Source organism: Triticum aestivum, chromosome 1B, assembly GCF_018294505.1.
Source record: "Triticum aestivum cultivar Chinese Spring chromosome 1B, IWGSC CS RefSeq v2.1, whole genome shotgun sequence".
In the NCBI taxonomy this organism is placed as follows: domain Eukaryota; kingdom Viridiplantae; phylum Streptophyta; class Magnoliopsida; order Poales; family Poaceae; genus Triticum; species Triticum aestivum.
This window is the reverse complement of record NC_057795.1, coordinates 542,389,316-542,409,455: the sequence shown is the minus strand read 5'-3', so window position 1 is coordinate 542,409,455 and position 20,140 is coordinate 542,389,316. Positions and strand designations below refer to the sequence as shown.

The following is a 20,140-nucleotide window of genomic DNA, read 5'->3' as shown; positions in this document are numbered from 1 at the left end:
GCCCGCACAGGAAGAAAGTGGCCCGTTTGGTCGCCTGCGTTCACTGTGCGGCCCGCATCGCACAGAACTTAAAGCACGTCCAGGCCAGCCCCAGGGGAAACGCCCGAATCGGCAGTAGCTCGCGAGCCTGGCTCGGGCGAGGCAGGGGAGGGTGATGCGCTTCTCCCCTCGTGCGAGCAGGGGAGATGTCGCGAGCTCGCCCGCGTCGCCGAAAAATCGACGGGAGGACTTTGACTCACCTCCCGCTGAGTCCACCCATATTTAGCCCTTCCCTCACCACCCCAACTCCCGCCACCATTCTTCCTCCGTTCGAGCTTTCCTGCCGACGCGCATCGGGACTAACGAGCACGTAAGCGGAGCATCTTCATCGGCCGGTGGTCCACAGTGTCGGCGCTCCTTCACCGGTCGGCGTTCATCTTCCACAACCGTCCCCCCTCGTCCTCAAGCTGCAGCCATGGCCTCTGTGAGTTCAACCCCCCTTTCTCTCTATTCCTTCTAGCTAGATATGAGCTGCAGCTAGGGTTTGATCTAGATGCATGGTTGATTAGTGGTCTGATCTATGAGCTGATATGGTTGGTTGCTATGCTACGGTTGCAATTTGTGGTAGGGCTATATGTTCAAGCATGTGGTAGGCTAGATTAGTAGTAGAGTTTGAAGTTGAACCTTGTGCTTGTGTTGAATCATACTTAGATCTGTGATTTGTAGCTATTGGTGGTCCACTTGTAGCATGATGTTTGTTGTAGATGTATGTTCCTGCTCATAGATTGTCCGGTATGCTTGGTATGATAGCGATGAATCATGTGCTTACTATGATAGTGATGAACAATATACATGTATGCTTCTGCTTTCATGGATTGTCCGGTATGTTGTGTGCTATGCTTACTATCAATGCGTGCTACGATTGTAGGACATGACCACTCAGACGCAAGAGCTTAGTCAGGCCCTTGTCGTGTCCGACAGCCAGTTTGCTCCATCGTTTGTCGAGGACTCGCAGCCTATGTCCGAGATGGCACCTGATTCAGAGGTGTTCGAGTCTGATTCCCTCTATGTGCCAGTAGTGCTTGTTGAGCCAACTCCTGTTGCTGCTGCTGCCGCCGCTGCAATCAAGCTAGCAGCAGCAAAGGCAAAGAAGGATGGTAGGTCAAACAACATGAAGTGGCAGCCGTTCATGTCCACGTTCGTGCTGAACAAGATGTGTGAGCTCATCTCTAGTGGAGTTAGGACTGACAAGGGCTTCAAGGAGGTGCACTTGAACACCGTTGTGAAGCAGGTGTTCGAGTTCTGTGGGCAAGAGGTGTCTGCCACCCAGGTGTACAACCACCTGAGGAAGTGGAGAAGTCGATGAATCCACGTGTCCAAGCTGAGAGACCTTAGCGGCTAAACCTGGGAATAGTTTGACATCCAAACTAAACCCAGCCCAAACCATATGACTACACCTCCAGCAACCAAACCAAACCAAACCAAAATAATTAAGCTAGCATCCAAACCAAACCAAACTACATGCGTTTTCCACCCAGGCCAATCCAAACCATATGCCATTTATGGATTTAACCCATAGTTTCAATCCATGGACAAGGAATAAGAATCGCAACCCAGTTTTACTAGGAAAAGGATAGCTTGCTGACTAACTAAGTAGCCGTTGGATGTTACAACATGGGGTCTAAAATTATTATACGGAATGCTGGATGTTACACAATTACTCAGTTACAGAATGCATTTTACATAAATGCTGGACATCCATCTCCCTTTTCTGAATGGTTTCTTTACCCCGGCTTTCTTCTTTATACCTGAGTTGGTACATCAAATGTGTTCTTGACTGAACCTGAACGCTCCATGTAAATTTTTTGACTGAACCTGAACCTAAAATGTGCATAGGTACTTAACAGGAGCATCATAATCGGACCTAAAATGCAAAGAAAAGGAACTTTTTTTCTTAATCACTCTGAAAATGAAGATGCAGCATGCACACATGTGGGTACTGTCTCTGATTCAGAATTTTATGTTCAGAGTGATCCTACACTGCAGTTTTTCCTTCCCATTTTGTCAACTTCAAAAATCTAGCTAATATATCTTGTCAGGTTCTCTGGGAGCCCATAAACCAATTGGCAAGCAATAGAAAGAAGTTGTTCAGAATGAATGATGTTAGCATGTGATTTATTTGCATAACGGAAACAACAGCCTCCAAAGGATTATTGTCCACATAAAATTCTGAATTCCATTAGCATTTGCAACTGTGTAACTGAAACTATTCAGAGCTGAAACAACACCAAATTAAAGCTAGCCGCCGCAAGCCGGTGTGACCAAGTCACCGTCGCCCACCGGATTTTGGCCGCCGCAAATTTGTGAACTTCTATCTAGTCAGGGATTTGGGTTTTAAGAGAGCAATGAGAACACAATGGATATAAACAGTTAGAGCTAGTAAACACTGTTGCTTGGGGTCAGTCAGTGGGCACTGTCTGATCAGAATTGAATCAAAGACACCACTGACTGATCCCTGCCTGTGAGAGTAAGATCGATACTAGTAGCTAGTACTACGTGTGTTGAATCATGGATCCCATCCCAGTGTGCAGTATGCGTGTGAGCGAGATGGGGATGGAGATGAGATGTGATGAGATGGAGGACCTTGTCGGCGACGGAGGCGTGGTGGTGGTGGACGCGGGCGTGTCCTCCTCCCTTCTTGTTCTGGCCAGCGGGGCGGACCTGCTTAGGCAGGTCCAGGGCGGCGGCGGCCGCGGAGGGGGGCACGTGCGCGATGTCGGCGCGCTTGCGGCGCAGGTAGCCGGCGAGGAAGACGAGCGCGACGGCCCCGCCGAGCAGCGCCGAGAGGAGCGGCACGGAGAGCACGGAGTGCACACCGTGGCCGTCGGCGCGTCCGGCCCAGCATGCCGCGAGGGAGACGGAGAGCAGGAGCAAGGGCAGGCACGGGGCGACCAAGCTCCAGTCGGGCGGCGGCGGCGGCGAAAGAACCTGGTTTGGCGGCCGTGGGCGGTGGGCGGCGGGCGGTGGAGGCGCTCCTCGCTAGGTCAGGCTGCGTGTGTCAATTTGGTCCTCGATCCGGTTTCAGACTACGGGTTGAAACGGTCTGAGACCAGTTGGTTCCTGTCCAGACCGGGTCAACCCAGTCCAACAATTGTTAAAACCCAGACCAAATTGAACTGGTTTAGGGACTTAGCTCATTTCGTCCAATCCAAAAGCAACCCGATATGAAAACTGACTGAAACTCTGGTTTCAGTCCAAACCGTTGCCAGCGTTATTAACGGCGCCTCATGGAAAGAAAACATTTTCTCCATAGTTCTGGAGGCAGAGCACTACGCCGGTTATGTCATGGTTAGCTCACAACCCTCTTCCTTTTCATACTGTCCACCATTGCCTACTCCTAATCACAACTAACAACACTTGTGTTTCATTCTTAGGACCATCCAAGGGACGCTGAGTTCCTCAATACACCCATCCAGAACTACAGCCAGATGCAACACATCCTCTCCTTCGGGCTGGCCATGGGCTCGGGTAAGCCTCTTGGTTCTCCCATGTCAGACTTCCCTGGGACACCGGATGTCAAGGTCCTTGATAGCCCTGATAAGCCCGCTGCGAAGCCCTTCGACAAGCCATTTGACCCCGTCCATGATAGGAAGAGGAAGAGAGGAGGCCTGATGGAGGAGGAGATCAATGTCTTTTGCAGCATGATCGAGGCGGTGAAGGAGAGGTGGCAACAACCATCAGGGAGTGCAAGCCCCTCGACGTCCACCCTGACCTGTATGGCGCTGTCATGACCCAGGGTGGTTTCAGCGACGAGGCTCTCATGGCAGCTCTCAACCACCCACTACTAGGGAAAAGCTTATAGACAGACGCTTACTAGTAGCACGCTATATTTTCCCGCGCTACTGCTACTTACTAGTAGCGTGCCATATTGATCGCGCTACTATAAATATTTACTGGTAGCGCGTGGCCAGAAAAAACACGCTACTTGTAAATATCTTCAACCGTGCCCCGCGAATAGACCATAGTAGTAGCGCGGATTATAAACCGGCGCTACTACTATGTGAATAATTGTAGCGTACGTGAGGCTCCCGCGTTAGAGCATCTCCAACAGCCGCGCTATGCGCCGCGCGCAAAAAACATGTTTGCCGTGCGCGCTTCGGCTGGTTTAGCGCGGCCGCCAGCGCTGGCTCCAGCAGCCGCGCTATAATGCAGCGCACGCGCGCTGCTCCAGCAGCATGCAGAAATACAACGCATGCGCCGCACAAACCATATATACATTTCAAAAAAGTGGTGCAAAAATGATCAAACAAACAAAATAAATCAACAATAAATAGTTCAATTTCGTTATCATTACAACTCAAACAAATAGTTTATCGTTCAATACAACAAATAATGCAATAAACACAACAAATAGTTCATGAACAATACAATGTCGAATGCAGAAATCATGCTCTTTGTCGTCCATGCCATGCCCACCACTCTTCAATCAAATCATTCTGAAGTTCATTGTGTGTTGTGGGACGCCGAATGGCATGATAGGAGGCAATAAAACAGGCTACCCTTTCAGCCCTCCATCGCACTCGCACGGGATGTCCCAAGAGCTCATACTGTGAGTAGTCTAAATCTTGGCCACGCTTATTCTTGATGATCATGTTGTGCATGATCACATAAGTATGCATGATGTACCAAAGTATTTTTTGATCCCAAAATCTAGTCGGTCCTCTCACAATAGCAAATTGGGCTTGCAAAATCCCAAATGCTCTCTCCACATCTTTTCTAGCTACCGCCTGAGCATTGTGGAAATCAAGATTTTTCTTACCTTCCGGCTTTTTCAATGGCTTCACGAAGGTTTTGCCACTTTGGATAGATGCCATCCGCTAGATAATAGCCATAGTTGTACGTACGGCCATTTGCTACAAACTGCAGCGGTGGCAACTCACCGTTTGCAATCTTATTCATCAGTGGTGACCGGTTGACAACATTAATGTCATTCGAAGATCCAGGCATTCCAAAGAATGCATGCCAAATCCAAGTCTCCTGATCGGCCACCGCTTCAAGGATTATAGTGGAACCCTTTTTTTGTTCGTGGAACTGCCCATGCCATGCCTTTGGACAATTTTTCCAACTCCAGTGCATGCAATCTATTGAGCCAAGCATGCCAGGAAGCCACACGCTTTGTTCATCACCAATAGCCTTGCGGCGTCTTCAGCAGTGGGAGATCTCAAATATTCATCGCCAAACACTTCCACAATTCCCACTGCAAAGCGCTTGACACACATGTTGGCTTGGCTCTCACCCATAGCCAAGTGATCATCAACTAGATCAGCCGGGATACCGTATGCCAACATACACAAAGCGGCTGTCACCTTCAGAAAGGTGCTATGCCCGAGCTCTCTGGCGGCATTCCTCCTTTGCTGGAAAAACCGGTCATGGCTCGCTAGTTTCTCTGCAATGCGCCTGAACAAGTCAGTGCTCATCCTAAACCGGCGACGAAAATACGAGTTCGGGTATGTGGGATTCTCCACGAAATAGTTCTTCATCAATCTATTATGGGCATCAATCCTATCTCTCCAAATTTTCTCCCGACCCATAACCGAACCACCGTGCTTCAGTTTTTTATTGATATGCATAGCTATGATCATTGCAAGATCCTCCTCCTCTTCCATATCAAATTCTTCTTTAGAAGAATCATATGACAAACTCATCTACAATGTTCAATACTATACTATAAAAACTACAATTCAAAACATGCACCAAATTTATGAAGTTTGAGCAATACATACCTTGTAGGCGTTTTGTCGAACACCTTGCAGGCGCGGCGCGGCAGTGATCGCTCGGGCGCTGTTCCTCGGACGACGAAGGCGCGCGAGGGTCGGCGGGACTAGGAGGGGATGGGGTCGGAAGCGCGGCGGCGCGGGGATAGGCCGGGGGAAGCGCCTGAACGGTCGCCGGGGCGCACGGGCGGCGACGGCGGCGCGGCCGGATGGGGGTGGAAGTGGGAGAGGAAGTGCGAGAGCGAGCGCTCGAGTGTGCCGTGCGCTGTAGCGGGCGCCCGAAATACACCGCGCGGGATAGTGTTTACGAGAGCGCGCCCAACTCGTTATAGCGCGCGCGCCGTTTTTGCGCGCCCGTTGGAGCAACCCATCGCATTGCGCGCGCGCTAAAACGGACTAATTTGCGGCGCGGCGCTAGTTTAGCGCGACTGTTGGAGATGCTCTTACTAGTACTAGTAAGCTTGCACGTGCAACGCACGTCTCTGCTAATGCTCTTTTAAAAGATACATCCACTCCCAATCAAATACACCTTGTGTGCATGTCTCATACTACCTTATACTTATAGTTGTTGATGATAATATAAGATGACACACAAAAGAAACAGCGAAGGTAACATTCATCATATAGACCTGAAACCATGTTTTCAGGCCCTTACATCTAGCAAGAGATAGGTTCAAAGTTGTTGAACCTCATTTTTTCATAACTTATCTCCATATAAATAGAGACCATTGATGGTGCTTCCAAAAACTCTGAACATTTTGGTTTATCACAAACTACATAAAATAGATATGTGTGAACACCATGTATTTTGGAATCAATGTTGCAACTTGCAAATTATACTTTTTCTCCCCGAGAGAATTTACAAAGGTATGCATCAATGTTTGATTCTGCAATGTCAGATGCCAAGAAAGCACTCATACATTTTCAAGGCAATATTATTTCAAATCAAATGTCATGCACATTGCCTACCTTCTTTTACCCTGGAGATGAATTCATCCAGATAATCTTGTAGACCATCCATAACATTGTTTTGCTTGCAATTCCATTATGTACAAGTACAACACCATTCAACAGGGTGCACATGCACAGAAAAAGAAGTAAAAGAGACAAGTTGGGAGTTGTACATTACTAACTAAAAATGATCTTTTATCCATTTTCTTAAAAGATTCAATTATTGTTGATTCTTCTTGGTAAGTAAAAGTAAGTAGGAAGACAAGATTTTGGTGAAAGGTTTTCTTTCTTGTTCTCTCTCCCTGTGAACTGTAGGAGTGATAAAAATGGTTTCTTTTCCTTTAAGCGGTAAAATTTTAATTGAGCACACAAGCGAAAATATTTTAATTTAGAACATATAAATAATGATATTGTTTGCTTTGGGCAAAAAGATTGTGAAGTATTGGTTGAGCCAAGGTATGTATTTCATTTCAATGGTTCCATGAATGATAGAAGCAAAAATCTCTCATTAATTGATGGTCGGACTTCTTAGATTCAGGTAAACTGAAAAGATAAAAAAACAATCAAGAGAACACAGTATTTACTATTTTGCAAAAAAAAGAACATCAATTTTGTTCACATTTAATGAGAGCAATCTCCAGTTCTGCTCTCTTAAGTGCTTAAAAGGCAGTGAGACATGTGTGAATGAAAAATATACATACATAGTAGATATAAACTTTAACCATTGGCTATGTTTGTTCACTTATATGATCACAAAAAGTAAACGTATCCTGTTGTTCATAAATAAAGCAAAACATATCATGTGTCAAAGTATATACTAATTATGAAATAAATGTCAATCATGTAATCAGATATGATAAGCACACAAGCAAACATAAATGGAATGACATGGCATGAAATCTCTAGCCAGGTTTCTTTTTAATACCCGGAACAAGAATCTGGCTGGTCTCTTTCAATTGTACCTCCAACTTTGTTCGGTGACAGCGATGTGGAGTTTGGACAAGATTCCCTGGGAGCATAAGAGAAGTCATGAAGAAATGATTTTTACCTATGAAGTAGTTCGAACATGCTCCTATTGATCAGTACTAAGATGAAGCCCTGCTACTTGGTGTTGCTGCCTAAAAGGACACCTAAAATGATCATCGAGAACATTCTATTGATCCTTCTATTTTCTGGAATGACATCAAGAAGTAACTTCCTGGAAAGGTATGACAGTTCTAGTACTTAGAAATCTATTATCCTTTTCATTTTCTAGGCATATATTCTATCACATACAACCTGATCCTTCTGTTTTCTGTTCAAGAAAAGTGAATTCCAGTACGAATCAGATTTATCATCATGTTCTAAATGTATAATTGAATTTTCAACAAGCAGTATAAAGGCAAGCATGACTAAAAGTTATTTTCAAAAAAGCATGACCAGAAAAATAGGAACTGCAAACTATCTCAGAAAGATTTATCTGAATTTAAATATTTTTAGTGCGCGCTGACCTGCAACTCTATGTCAGTAAGCTTGTGCCAATTTATTTTCTAGGTGACGATCCAAAAATGTTTCCATATCGAAAGAAATACTGGAAACATAGTTTTGTTGTTAGATCCACAAAAGAGGCTTTCTGTGTCACAAGCACTCCATCCATTTATCACTGTGAAGTGAAATAGTTGATGTACACGCTTTTTGAACTTTAAAAATTTCGTGGTTTACAAAAGATAGGATGATAAGTCAATTGATGACCAGAAAATGCTTAGAAAACGCTAAGAAAACATACCTTGCAGAGAACAGAAAATGTTGAATTTTTTTCTAAGACTATAGATAACACTATTACTGTATCAGGGAGAAATTTACCGCAGACTTATCTCTTCCGATGCTGCCTCCAACATCCTTATATAAAACTGTAGTGGGGCTTGGACCAGATTTCCTGGGAGCAAAAGAGAAGTGAAAATAAATGTATTATAGAGGTCAATAGCTGCCCAACAATAACTTTGAAAAGGAAATTAATCAAAGTCATTTGAATTGGATTCGATCTATTTGTACACACAAACACAAGAAACCTTGCAAATTGCAGTACAACTATGATATTAATATCATCTATGATCTCCAAAAATTACCAAAAAGGAAACCTGATCAGGGTGCCCAGCTGCAACGTATCTGCAATGTTGTCTGCTGTCATCCATAATCTCTAAGAAATTTCCAAAAGTAAATATGTAAAATATACCCAGCAAGCTACATGTGTAATATCACTTGAATTAAAACAAACGATAACACAATATTCATATGGATAAAATCACATCACCGTTTGAATTAAGAATGTTGTTGTCTGAGAGCGTGGAAAGTCACTGACCTGTTGGAATCACTGAAAACCAAGCCCCAACAAAACCAGGTTACGTACACCGATTCAAGTAACATAATAACTCACTCACATTATAAATCCCCAAAATCTGGTTGTGTACAGGTCCAAAAATTAGGAATCCTGTGTTCCAAATAAACACTGCAAAGGGTCATGATATATGAAAAATGTTCTGTACATTACAGCAAATAACCATATATGAATAAGAGTTGTAAGTAATTGGAAAAATTATTAGATGCTAAAATCGGAATCATTAACCATGCTATTTAGTGGGATTATGCCAATATGGAGTATCACGTCGCTCCAATGGTTCGCCTACTTGCTCCACAAACAGAACATTCTACACATAGATTGGAAGAACAAAATCACTTCCATCAGAATACAACCCAAAGGTTGAAAAAAGAAACCAAATCACTTTAATCAGAATGCTACCCAAAGGTTGAATCAACATAGCAGCAACTTGTGCCTTCAGAGAAAAATCGTCGAACACATACCGTGCAAGAAGTCATGTGTTCAGATGCACTTAGTGGAGATGAGGGAGGCCTGATTGGCTGATTGGATGCAAATCTCTAGTCCATCCCCGTTAGGTAAGGCGATTCTGGATTTGGTCATCCCACCTCAAGGATGGGGCGGTGCCGCAACCCGGTGAAGCGACCGCGGGGTCTTGACGGCCGGGGCAAAGGAGAGGGGCGGCGCGAGGAGGGGCCGAAGGAAGGTTCGACCGCGTAGGGGAGGACGGCGGGCGGCTGCTCACGATCGCGGCGACTCCGGCTCTACCGCGGCGACCTGAGGAGGCTCCCCCGGCGCGCGACGGGCGGCTGCTCCGGCTCTCCCGCGGCGAAGGGCGCGACAAGGCGAAGGACGTGACAGGCGGCAACCTGCGGCGGCTCCCGCGGCAAGCGACGGGCGGCGGCTCCATTTCTCCCGCGGCGAAGGGCGCGACGGGCGGCGACCTGCGGCGTCTCCCGCAGCGAAGGGCGGCTCTCACGTGCCGCGGGCGGCGAACGGCGTGGGAGGAGAAGGATGGGGCGAGAGGTCCTGCGGACGGGGCGAGAGATCGTGCGTACGGTTTTCTTTTTTTTTTCAACGGCGGGGTGGGTTACCGATCGATTAAGGGCGTGGTTGGTAGCGTTAAACACAGAATGATTAAGGGCCATTAGATCTTGATGATGGATGGGTGGGATTGTTTGGATCTGCCCCTCTCTTTCTTTTATAGTGGTAGTATAGTAGATAGTAGATAGTAGATAGATAGTAGATAGTAGATACTCCCACCCCCACCAACCGTCCCACTCCACCGTCCACCCGCCCACATTTATCTCAAAAAAAATCCACCCAAGCCCCGGCCTCCTTCCACGTTTATCCCCTCCACCGCCGGCCTCCTTCCACCTCCTCTCCTCTCCCAATCCAGAGTGTGTGCAGCCCCGTGCGCTGCAACCGGCTGGCCAGGCCTCCTCGCGACAGCTGCCACCACCACCGCCACCCTCGCCCCTCCCCTCACCAGAAGACAACGAGAAGAGAATAGGTCAGGCGGTGGCTCCCAGTCCCAGATCCGCCATGTCCATGGCCGAGGGCTTCGACCTGGAGCTCCACATCCATGGCCGAGGGCTAGGACCTGGAGCTCCACCTCCGTGGCGTCGGCTGCATCTCTCCAATCGTGAGCTCGCGCGCCTGAACAGGACCTCCGTCCGTCCATCTGCTTCCGCTCCTCTCGGCCGACGACGCCATGGCTGCCAAGGTACTCTCTCGATATGCTTCCCTTTTCCTTTACTTTTTCCTTCCCTTCCCTCCCTCATGCGTAGCCTGCTTTGGTTTCCTTGAAGTGCACAGACGCAGGCGCACACACACAGCAGCGTTGCTGACTTGTTGCATGAGGCAGCCGGCGAGGTGAGGTGAGGCAGGAGAGGACTACCCCAAGCGCCTACAAGCTCCACCGGTACCCACCTTCTTCCGATCCATAATCTAGTTTCTCTTCCTCTCTTGCAAAGAAAGGATAAATTTGATACTATATCCGTCACTGTCGATCTGAAAGTCCGCTTCTCCAATTCTTCTTATTTAAATGAGGCCAACTTGTTCAAAGCAGAGTTGAGTTGAATGAATCATTAGGTTCACTGGGATTCCACCTGTTTGTGGTGTCCTTCCTCTAACACTAATTCACTGGGATTAAGATAAATTAATTAGGCGCCTTCAGAAATTCTAACAGTTCATCCCAGACTAAGCAAACTGTACTGGTTAGTGTTAGTTTTCTCACAGAATTTAGCATTAGTTGATCACCATTTTGATCATTTTTAACTATATATAGTTAGGCCACTGGAATAAAATGAATTTTATGGGCATAATAAAGTCACCAATTGTTTGACATTTCCAATTTTGAAGAATTTGAATGAAAAAAGATAGATCACTATGCCGCCCATCTTCAGCCAAAATGACTAGTCACTCTATGGAGGCTAGTTGTTTTGAACTTGACTGGTTTTTTAGTTTAGGCATCCATGTGTCAAAATCACTAGTTTGCGGACCTGAGATGCATTTCCTGTTTTAGGAAGAAATGCATCAATGCCCTTCATGTAAATATGAAGTCATAGATGCTAAATTTGTGTGGATTTAGTTCATTGCGAACCATTTTTTTTAGATTTCAGATGGGTCCCTACTGAGGAATGTTGTTTAGCAGTATTTTTACAATGTTTCAGGGCTTTGTTTTGTGTTATACAATGATGTTTCTTTGTTCTAATAGGAGTTCTGCTGTAGGAAATGAGGGAAGAGAGTATGTTCTAAGGCGTATACTTAGACGTGCTGTTCACTTTGGTCATCAAAAATTGATGGCAAAGCAAGGATTTTTTAGCTCGTTAGAACTGTAACCTGCATCTGTTGTATTCTGTACTTCTTCGTTAGTGGTATACTTTGCATAGCCTTTTGTTTACTCGGGATGCTAAACATGCAATGTAAGGCTTATGAGGATGACTGTAGAGATGTCATATGACAACAAGAAAATAAACTATGTCACACAGGATTCTAGCTAATTTAAACTATGTTCTTGAAGCTTGTATTTGATATGCCATTATTTTGTATCTTTCTTGTACAGCCTTGTAGATGTTTTTGTCCGAGTGATGGGTGATGTGTGTTTCCTGAGCTGAAGGACAATGAAAAGAAGATTAAAGCTATTATTAAAGAAGAAGAGGCAAGCTTTGAGAACACTCTAGCGAAGGTAATATTGGTTGCCAGGAGTATTTGCATATCAGTGACATCAATTTGGCCCAAGTGATGTTTGTTGAAGTAATTTCATTGCAATCAAATCCGAGTGTTTGCACACTTTTAGGCAGTGTTTTATCCTTGTAAACATGTGTTAGTCTCAAAGTAATTTAGCTAGTTTGTTATCAGATAACCTAAACTGTTTTATCCTTGTAAACATGTGTTAGTCTCAAACTAATCTAGCTAGTTTGTTATCAGATACCCTAAATTTCTGTTGTTGCCAGAGGCTCTGGGCCAGTTCGTACCTTGTATCTTTTGTACTGTTGTTTTGCTCATGAGATACTGCTAAAGGCTTTATATATATAATATATTAACATGTTGTGCTGAGTAACCAGGTAGTGTCTTGTTTTGAGGCAACACATTAAGGAACATATCCAGTGTATTGTTTCAATCCTGGTTTACATCAGCTTAGTTTAATCACAATAATTAGCATACACGATAAAGTGTCTCACCTTTTCTTCGAAATGACCATTAGTAATCCAATTTATTTGGTTTCCACATGGGCATGATTCTGTTTATCATGGTTATACTTTAAGGGTAGTTCCTACTAGGTGCTTTGCATTTTGTTTCATACATAGAAACAGAGACTAAGAAATCTTACAGTTGAAGTTTAGTTGACCGTTCTTTTCTTAGAACCATCATAATACATACTGTCCTTTCTTGTGGCTGTTCAGATGGTTAACTGATTGTGCTGTTGGTGTAATTTTCAGGGATATGAGAGATTTAGGAAAGCTGCAGATGCTGTCAAGGAGAATGGCGGGGCAATACTTAGTGGCCAGGCAATATTTGCACTACATTATAGTCAATCATTTGTTAGCTGCAGGTAAATATATGACCTTTGCATTGTTGAATTACAGGACACCTACGAGAATGTGGTTCAGAAACATAGTAAGTTAAAGAAGGAGGTCGGTCACTGAAGGTACACTCATGTTGCTAACTGGATTTTCACACCACTATTGCATTGTGATATCTATCTAACTAGGCAATGAGGGTTCTTAAGAATGTCTTGATTTAGCCAACATGTTATCTTCTTATTCTGCTTTGCAGTACATTCTGACACTAGTAACTAAGATGAGCTAGCTGGGTTCTTTTTCAGGATAAGTATGATAAACAGAAGTGTCACAACTCAAGGGCGGAGGCCGACATTGACCGGGGCCTGCTTGAGCTGAGGGCTAGGGCGAGGGACATGACGGCGTCACAACTCAAGGCGGCGGCTGCCATCGATCAAGTGTGGCTCGTCGGGGCTGCTCGCTGTGTTTCGTCGCAGCTGCAGGCCGCGAGATCAGGCCGGGAAAGGCGCCACACATCGACGAGTGAGCCAATTTTGGGTCGGACCATAACAACGTATCTCAGTCTCCGACGTCTAGAAGTAGTGGTGATGTTTTGAATTTGCATGGCAAGAATCACTTACGTAGGTAGCTGTAGGTAGCTGACAAGGTAGCTGACACACACAATATTGTGTTTACAATCTTACTTATGTAAAAGATATGAATTATACACGCGTTGCCATTACAATGAGTTACTGTGATAGTAGATACGTCAATTGTGTGATAGAATGGAGTTGATTGATCTTTTTTTTAATTTCTAATAAGTTGGTAGTAGCGTGGGAACAAACCACTCGCTACTAGTATTTAGGATACTAGTAGCGTCATGCTACTACTATTTCATTAGTAGTAGCGCGGGTACGAAATAGCAGTAGTGTGGGTGGCACACGCTACTACTAACAAAGTTAGTAGCGTGGGTTTAACCCACGCTACTACTAACTATTAGCTGTAGCGCGATACTAGTAGCGCGTGTACCCGCACTGCTAGTAGCCATTTTACCCGCGCTACTAGTAGCCTTTTTTCTAGTAGTGACCTGCTTGACAACAAGGCCCAGGTGTTGGGTTTGTTGCCATGGCCGACGCTCACATGGTGTTGTGGCTCAGGAGCTGGCTGGGCAAGCACTACTACTAGAGTAGTGCTGCCTATGAGCGTGCATGATCCCCGACGGCGATGGCGGTGGCGACGACGACGTCGATGACGACGTACATTTTGTGTAGCCAGGGCTCAAAAACTATTTGATGGTCTGTATATTTTGATGAGCTGGTATATACTAACCCCTCACGCTCATGGTGAACTTGCGGTGGTAGGACGACACCTTCTTTTGGATGTGGTGGTAGGTTAACACCAAGGTAGTGCTAGGTTGAACTTGCTATGCCGTATGCTCAGCATGCTTTACTTCTCTTCTGCTCCATTGTTGTTTGTGTGCTACTTTGCTTGCTACTTGTGTGCTCCATTGATTTGTTGCTTCAACTCTTGCTCTTGTGAATTGCTAGGGCAAGTGGTATGCCGTGTTCATCGGTGAGGCTCCAGGGATTTATAGTTCATGGGAAGAAGCCAATGCACAATGGCATCGTATAGCAACGGCAATTATAGAGGGTTCAAGACTAGGCATGCAGCAGAACAAGCTTACTCCGCCTGGACAAGCACGTTGGGTTTGCGCAAACCCAATAACAACGTGCATCATGGTTCAAATTGTCTATTCGTTATATGATGCCCTAGGTGCATACATCACCCCGGTTTCACTAGGCACTTATTTAGACGGTTCGTCCCGCCGCTAACTCTCGTGTCTCGTCCATCCCCGTAGTATCATTTGCTTCCAATAGAAAATGATACTTCGTCCGTCTCATAATGTAGTGTCAAAAATATTCTTATATTATGAGACGGAGGGAGTAGAACTCTACCTTGCCGATAGGCGACACCAAGTTCACACAACGTGCAAAAATGTGGTTGCGCCATTTCACCAAGTCCCCTCCCCAGGCACATGCCTTGATACTTTGGTACTGAAGTTTAGGTCGAGGCGCCCTATGAGTCAAATTTGATGTGAGGGCCAAGGGTTGATAAAGGCCACGCAGGAGCATAAATAGCCACATGGCTCACCTACCAAGTGTTATTACACAAAACAACTGTAGGACATCACAGGACAGAGACTTGCTACCCGACAACAAGGACACGCAGCACGGCAGCAGAGCTGCCTTGGATCTGCCATTAAAACGAACCGATAATTGCCTTGGCCTCTCGCACTCACAAACCAGGCTAACTCGTCACTCTTTTTTTAGAACGAGAACTCGTCACTCTCGCACTCACAGACCAAGCTACCTCCTCAATGGCTCTCGCGGCGAAGCCTAGCTCCGGCGACCAGGGCAGAGGCGCACCGCATCTCGTCTTCATCCCGAGCGCCGGCATGGGCCACCTGCTCCCCTTCTCCCGCTTCATCGCCGCCCTCGCGAGCCAAGGCAACGTCCACATCTCCGTCGTGACCGCGCTGCCGACGGTCTCGCAGGCCGAGGCCGAGCATTTCGCCGCCCTCTTCGCCGCCTTCCCCGCCATCCGGCGCATCGACTTCAACCTCCTGCCGCTGGATGACGCCACCCTCGCCGGCACGGACCCCTTCGTCCTGCGGTGGGAGTCCCTGCGCCGCTCCGCCCACCTCCTCGGCCCGCTCATCGCCGGCGCCACGCCACGCGCCTCGGCCGTCGTCACCGACGTCACTCTGGCTTCCCAGGTCATCCCCATAGCCAAGAAGGAGCTGCAGCTCCCGTGCCACATCCTCTTCATCTCCTGCGCGACCATGCTGTCCTTCATCGCCTACTTCCCCACCTACCTCGACGGCGCCAACGCAGACCACCTCGCGGGCGACGTCGACATCCCCGGCATTGGGCGCATCCCGGTCGACTACCCCCCGAACGTGCTGCGCAACCCCGACAGCCTCTTCACCAAGCAGTTCATCGCCAACGGCCGCGAGATCGCCGAAATAGACGGCATTCTCGTCAACACGTTCGACGCCCTGGAGCCAGAGGCACTCGCCGCCCTGCGGGACGGCAAGGTCGTTCCCGGGTTCCCTCCGGTCTACGCAGTCGGCCCGCTCAAGTCGACGGCCACAGACAAGGAGGCGGCACATGGCGGCGCGTCTTCACCCATTGCCTGGCTCGGAGAGCAGCCGGCGCGGTCGGTGGTGTACGTGGCCTTCGGCAACCGCAACGCGGCGGCGCTGGACCAGATCCGCGAGATCGGTGCCGGGCTGGAGGCGAGCGGCTGCCGGTTCCTCTGGGTGGTGAAGACGACGGTGGTGGACCGCGACGACACCTCGGAGCTCAAGGACGTGCTGGGCGACGGGTTCCTGGAGCGCGTGCAGGGGCGCGGCCTGGTGACCAAGGAGTGGGTGGACCAGGAGGCGGTCCTGCAGCACCCGGCCGTGGGGCTGTACCTGAGCCACTGCGGGTGGAACTCGGTGACGGAGTCGGCCGCGTACGGCGTGCCGATGCTGGCATGGCCGACGCTGGGCGACCAGCGCCTGATTGCGAAGGTGATAAAGAGCGGCGGCTTCGGGCTGTGGGTGGAGCACTGGAGCTGGGACGGCGGGGAGGGCTCGCTGGTCCGCGGCGCGGAGATAGCGGAGAAGGTGAAGGAGGTGATGGGCGATGAGGCGATCTCGGCGAGGGCCAAGGAAATCAGCCTGGAGGCGACCAAGGCCGTCGCCGAGGGCGGCTCCAGTCACCGGAGCATGCAGGAGTTCCTTGCCACGCTCAGCTGACTGCTCTGTTACCGGCCGGGGACTGTTGCTTACTGAACCTCCTGCCCTGTCGCACTTTGAATCGTCGTACGTTTCGAGTGGATCGATCACGATGCATGCTACCATCGTGGATCGATCGAGAATAAAAAGGAGAACCAGGAGGAAAATAAGTGCACTACGTATCCTTGTTTCTTTTTCGGTTTTGCTATTTTTCAGTGAGGTGGTTTTCAATTGGCTGTCGTTCAAATTTATGGCTGTCTATTCGCGTTAAGATCTGTGGCTTTCTAGTTGGTTTCCTTTGTCTCGGGTTTGGTTTTATTTTGCCGGGCGCGGTTTCTTTGGGTCTGCCCGTTACTGACTTACGGGACGCTCATGTTTCTTTATGTGGATTTTGTCTAACTGCTTGCACGCGCATCGCATATCATGTCCGTCCATCAAGCATGCAGGTGTACTGTAGCAGCAACAATCCACCGTCCGTTGCAATCCAACAGCTCTCCTTTCTCCCCTTTAATTATCAGAAACAAACACATATTGAACTGGAGAGCAGCGACTGGGGAGCCGAACACCTCCGGCGGCTGCCAATGGCTCCGACGCCACGAAGCCTCGTCTTGTCCAATGAGATCATGGCGAACGAGATCTTAGCGCAGCAGCCGGCTAAGTATGTACTTGCGTGTCACTCTTCTCCCACTGATCCAGGAGCAAGCCCGGCGACTTCGACGAGGAGTCGAGGCTCACTGCCATGGCATCATCTTCTCCGATGTGTGGGAGGAAACGCCCTAGCTGTGGTACATGCCTCTTACCGTGGCCTCTTACCGTGGAGCCCGGATGGGGCTATGCTACGACCAGCGTGGTGGCTCGTGCAAGTGCAACCGCGGTGTAAGCGCCATGGACGACGGTGGAGCGGTGACTTTTGTGTAGGGCTTCCCCGGCTGCTACGGCAGCTGCTCCGCCACCACCATCTGCTTGCGCTCCCGCAACCTTCAACATAACCACGTGAACGCTGAGGATGGACGACATGACGACATGGGACAAGGTCGGCGTGGTCGACTCCGACGATCTCTAATCCCTCCCCGGCTATGGCCTCGTGCCATGCATCAGGCCGGAGTACCCCACCGTACCGTTAGCCTGGATGATCCCGATGTTATCTGCTTCATGGTGCACAAGAACGAATACCATCTGAAGTACGTCCACGACAACCATGCGATATAGCTGATTGAGGTCGACATGAGTAGAGTGGAGCTGTTGTCAGTCTTCAGATAAAACGGTGATTTGTGCTGCTCCTCGGAGTTCATCCCCTGCGTGATCTGTGGAAAATGGAGCTGTGTTCAGTTAAGTTCATTACCTGAGTGATCTCTCAGTTCTTCGACAACTCCTCTCCCGGCCGTTCTCCGGCAAGGCGCCATGAACGAGGGGACAAGCACACCTGGGTCGCCGCATGCCTGCTCAACGACGAGGAAAAACGAGAGCGGTTGGATTCGAACGGACGGCGGATTGTTGCTGCTACAGTACCGGTACAGTCAAAGCTTAACTGCAGAGGAGCCGAACCCCATATCATGCATGTATGCCGGTCGAATCAATAGCCCTATGGTCTGGTACAAAGAATCTCTTAGCTGTATGTACTACAATAGTTACTGCACCATATTTGCTAAGATAACTTCTAAATAAATTGTGCAAATTTAAATTCATTTATGTATTTGAGTTTATCATGGAGAACTCTACGAAACAAGTCCAATACACTGGTGGAAAAAAGGCCTTTGGTCACGGTTCGCAACTGCCATTAGTCGCGGTTGCGCAACCGCGACAGAACGGGCGCGACTAAAGGCCCCCCCCCTTTAGTCGCGGTTGCTTAAGAACCGCGACTAAAGGCCCGTCCACGTGGGCGCCAGGTGGCCGTCGGGGCGGAGGACCTTTAGTCGCGGTTCTTGTGGCTAACCGCGACTAAAGGCCGCCACAGGTTTTTGAAAAAAAATTGAATTTTTTTTCAAATTTCTGAATTATTTTAACCTCTAGTCTCTAATCACCACCCCTCATCACTTCTCAATTTATTCTTTTATCACCCCTCATCATTCCAAATCATCTAACTTCCCAACCGGTCACCCATCCCTCTCACTACTCCAGCCCAAGCATGCTTAACTTCCGGGTTCTATTCTCCCACGCTCCAAGTCTGCACTTGTTGTTTTCCTGACAATAATAAGATGTCAATCCTATTAACCTTCAGGAATTTTGCTTGAGCATGAAGTGACACATTTCACTGTTTGAGTTTGAAACTATTGTTTTAAAAAACAATAATTATTTAGTAACACTAATATTTCTTGAATAATTAGTTTGACCATTGTTTGACCACAGTTTGACCACAGTTGACCACAGTTTGACCAGATTTGACCAAAATTGAAATAATTAAAATAATTATTTAGTAACACTAATATTCTAGAATAATTAGTTTGACCATTGTTTGACCATAGTTTGCCCACTGTTTGAATATTTTTCAATTTTTTCCACTCTAGATCTTACAAGCCCCGTAACTTTTTTTCTATTAGGTTTTTGAGGATTTTGAAAATGTTTAACGGGGTTTTGGATGTAACTTTTCGAGTAGATGATTTTTCATATAAATTTTTTTTTCATCCGAGTTAGTATGCAAAAGTTATGCCCATTTTTACAAATTTCAGAGAGATTTTGCAAATAAAGTCAAAATTCACATTTGCAAATTTTCCCAACAACTAGACCACATATCACATGAGAAACTTATTTTCTTTTATTTTTTTGACATTTCCATTATTTTCTTTTATTTTTTTTAAAACTGAAAAGGCGATCCCGGGGGGGGGGGTTAGAGTTTGAAAATGGGACCTTTAGTACCGGTTCGTGGCACGAACCGGGACTAAAGGTCTCAACCCCATTAGTTCCGGTTCGTGCCACAAACCGGGACTAAAAGGGAGGAGCTTTAGTCGCGGTTGGCCTGGCCAACCGCGACTAAAGGCCTTTGGGCACCTTTAGTCGCGGTTGGCCTGGCCAACCGCGACTAAAGCCCGCGAGCGCCCTGGGCCCAGGCATTTGGTCGCGGTTCATCTGCCGAACCGCGACTAAAGACTTCATTAGTCGCGGTTCCTACAGTTTCGCGACTAATGGGGCTGGACGGAAGCCTCTTTTTCTACTAGTGATATCGTTATATTTCTAACGAAGTTCCATAAAATTTTCATAAAAATTCAAACAAATTGTTCATAAAATTCTTCTGTCCCAAATACATTTTCTAACAAAGTTCTTTAGTATTTCTTCCAAAGTGCAGACCCACTATTTAGAA

General features: G+C 47.2%; 1 protein-coding gene and 3 long non-coding RNA genes across 6 annotated transcripts; 2 read left to right on the top strand and 2 right to left on the bottom strand.

The window, feature by feature from the left end:
- Positions 1–1,354: 1,354 nt before the first annotated feature.
- On the bottom strand, positions 1,355–3,046 carry LOC123094263 (uncharacterized). The gene is made up of 2 exons (XR_006445781.1): positions 2,623–3,046; positions 1,355–1,860 (listed from the first exon to the last, which is right to left on the bottom strand). It is a non-coding gene; the product is annotated as an uncharacterized lncRNA (long non-coding RNA).
- Positions 3,047–6,335: 3,289 nt separating this feature from the next.
- Positions 6,336–10,030, bottom strand: LOC123137116 (uncharacterized). Of its 2 annotated transcripts, none has more exons than XR_006467758.1 (3): positions 8,810–10,030; positions 8,547–8,619; positions 6,336–7,713 (listed from the first exon to the last, which is right to left on the bottom strand). It is a non-coding gene; the product is annotated as an uncharacterized lncRNA (long non-coding RNA). The 2 variants fall into 2 exon arrangements; XR_006467765.1 differs by having other exon boundaries at positions 8,822–10,030.
- Positions 10,031–10,337: 307 nt separating this feature from the next.
- On the top strand, positions 10,338–13,842 carry LOC123137108 (uncharacterized). 2 transcript variants are annotated; one of them, XR_006467752.1, is made up of 5 exons: positions 10,338–10,783; positions 10,876–10,981; positions 12,125–12,247; positions 13,002–13,210; positions 13,388–13,842. It is a non-coding gene; the product is annotated as an uncharacterized lncRNA (long non-coding RNA). The 2 variants fall into 2 exon arrangements; XR_006467757.1 differs by having other exon boundaries at positions 10,869–10,981.
- A 1,498-nt stretch (positions 13,843–15,340) lies between these two features.
- Positions 15,341–17,141, top strand: LOC123137106 (UDP-glycosyltransferase CGT). The gene has a single exon (XM_044556701.1). It carries the CDS (start codon positions 15,439–15,441, stop codon positions 16,864–16,866), a length of 1,428 nt encoding a protein of 475 aa, XP_044412636.1. The 5' UTR covers positions 15,341–15,438; the 3' UTR covers positions 16,867–17,141.
- Positions 17,142–20,140: the final 2,999 nt, after the last annotated feature.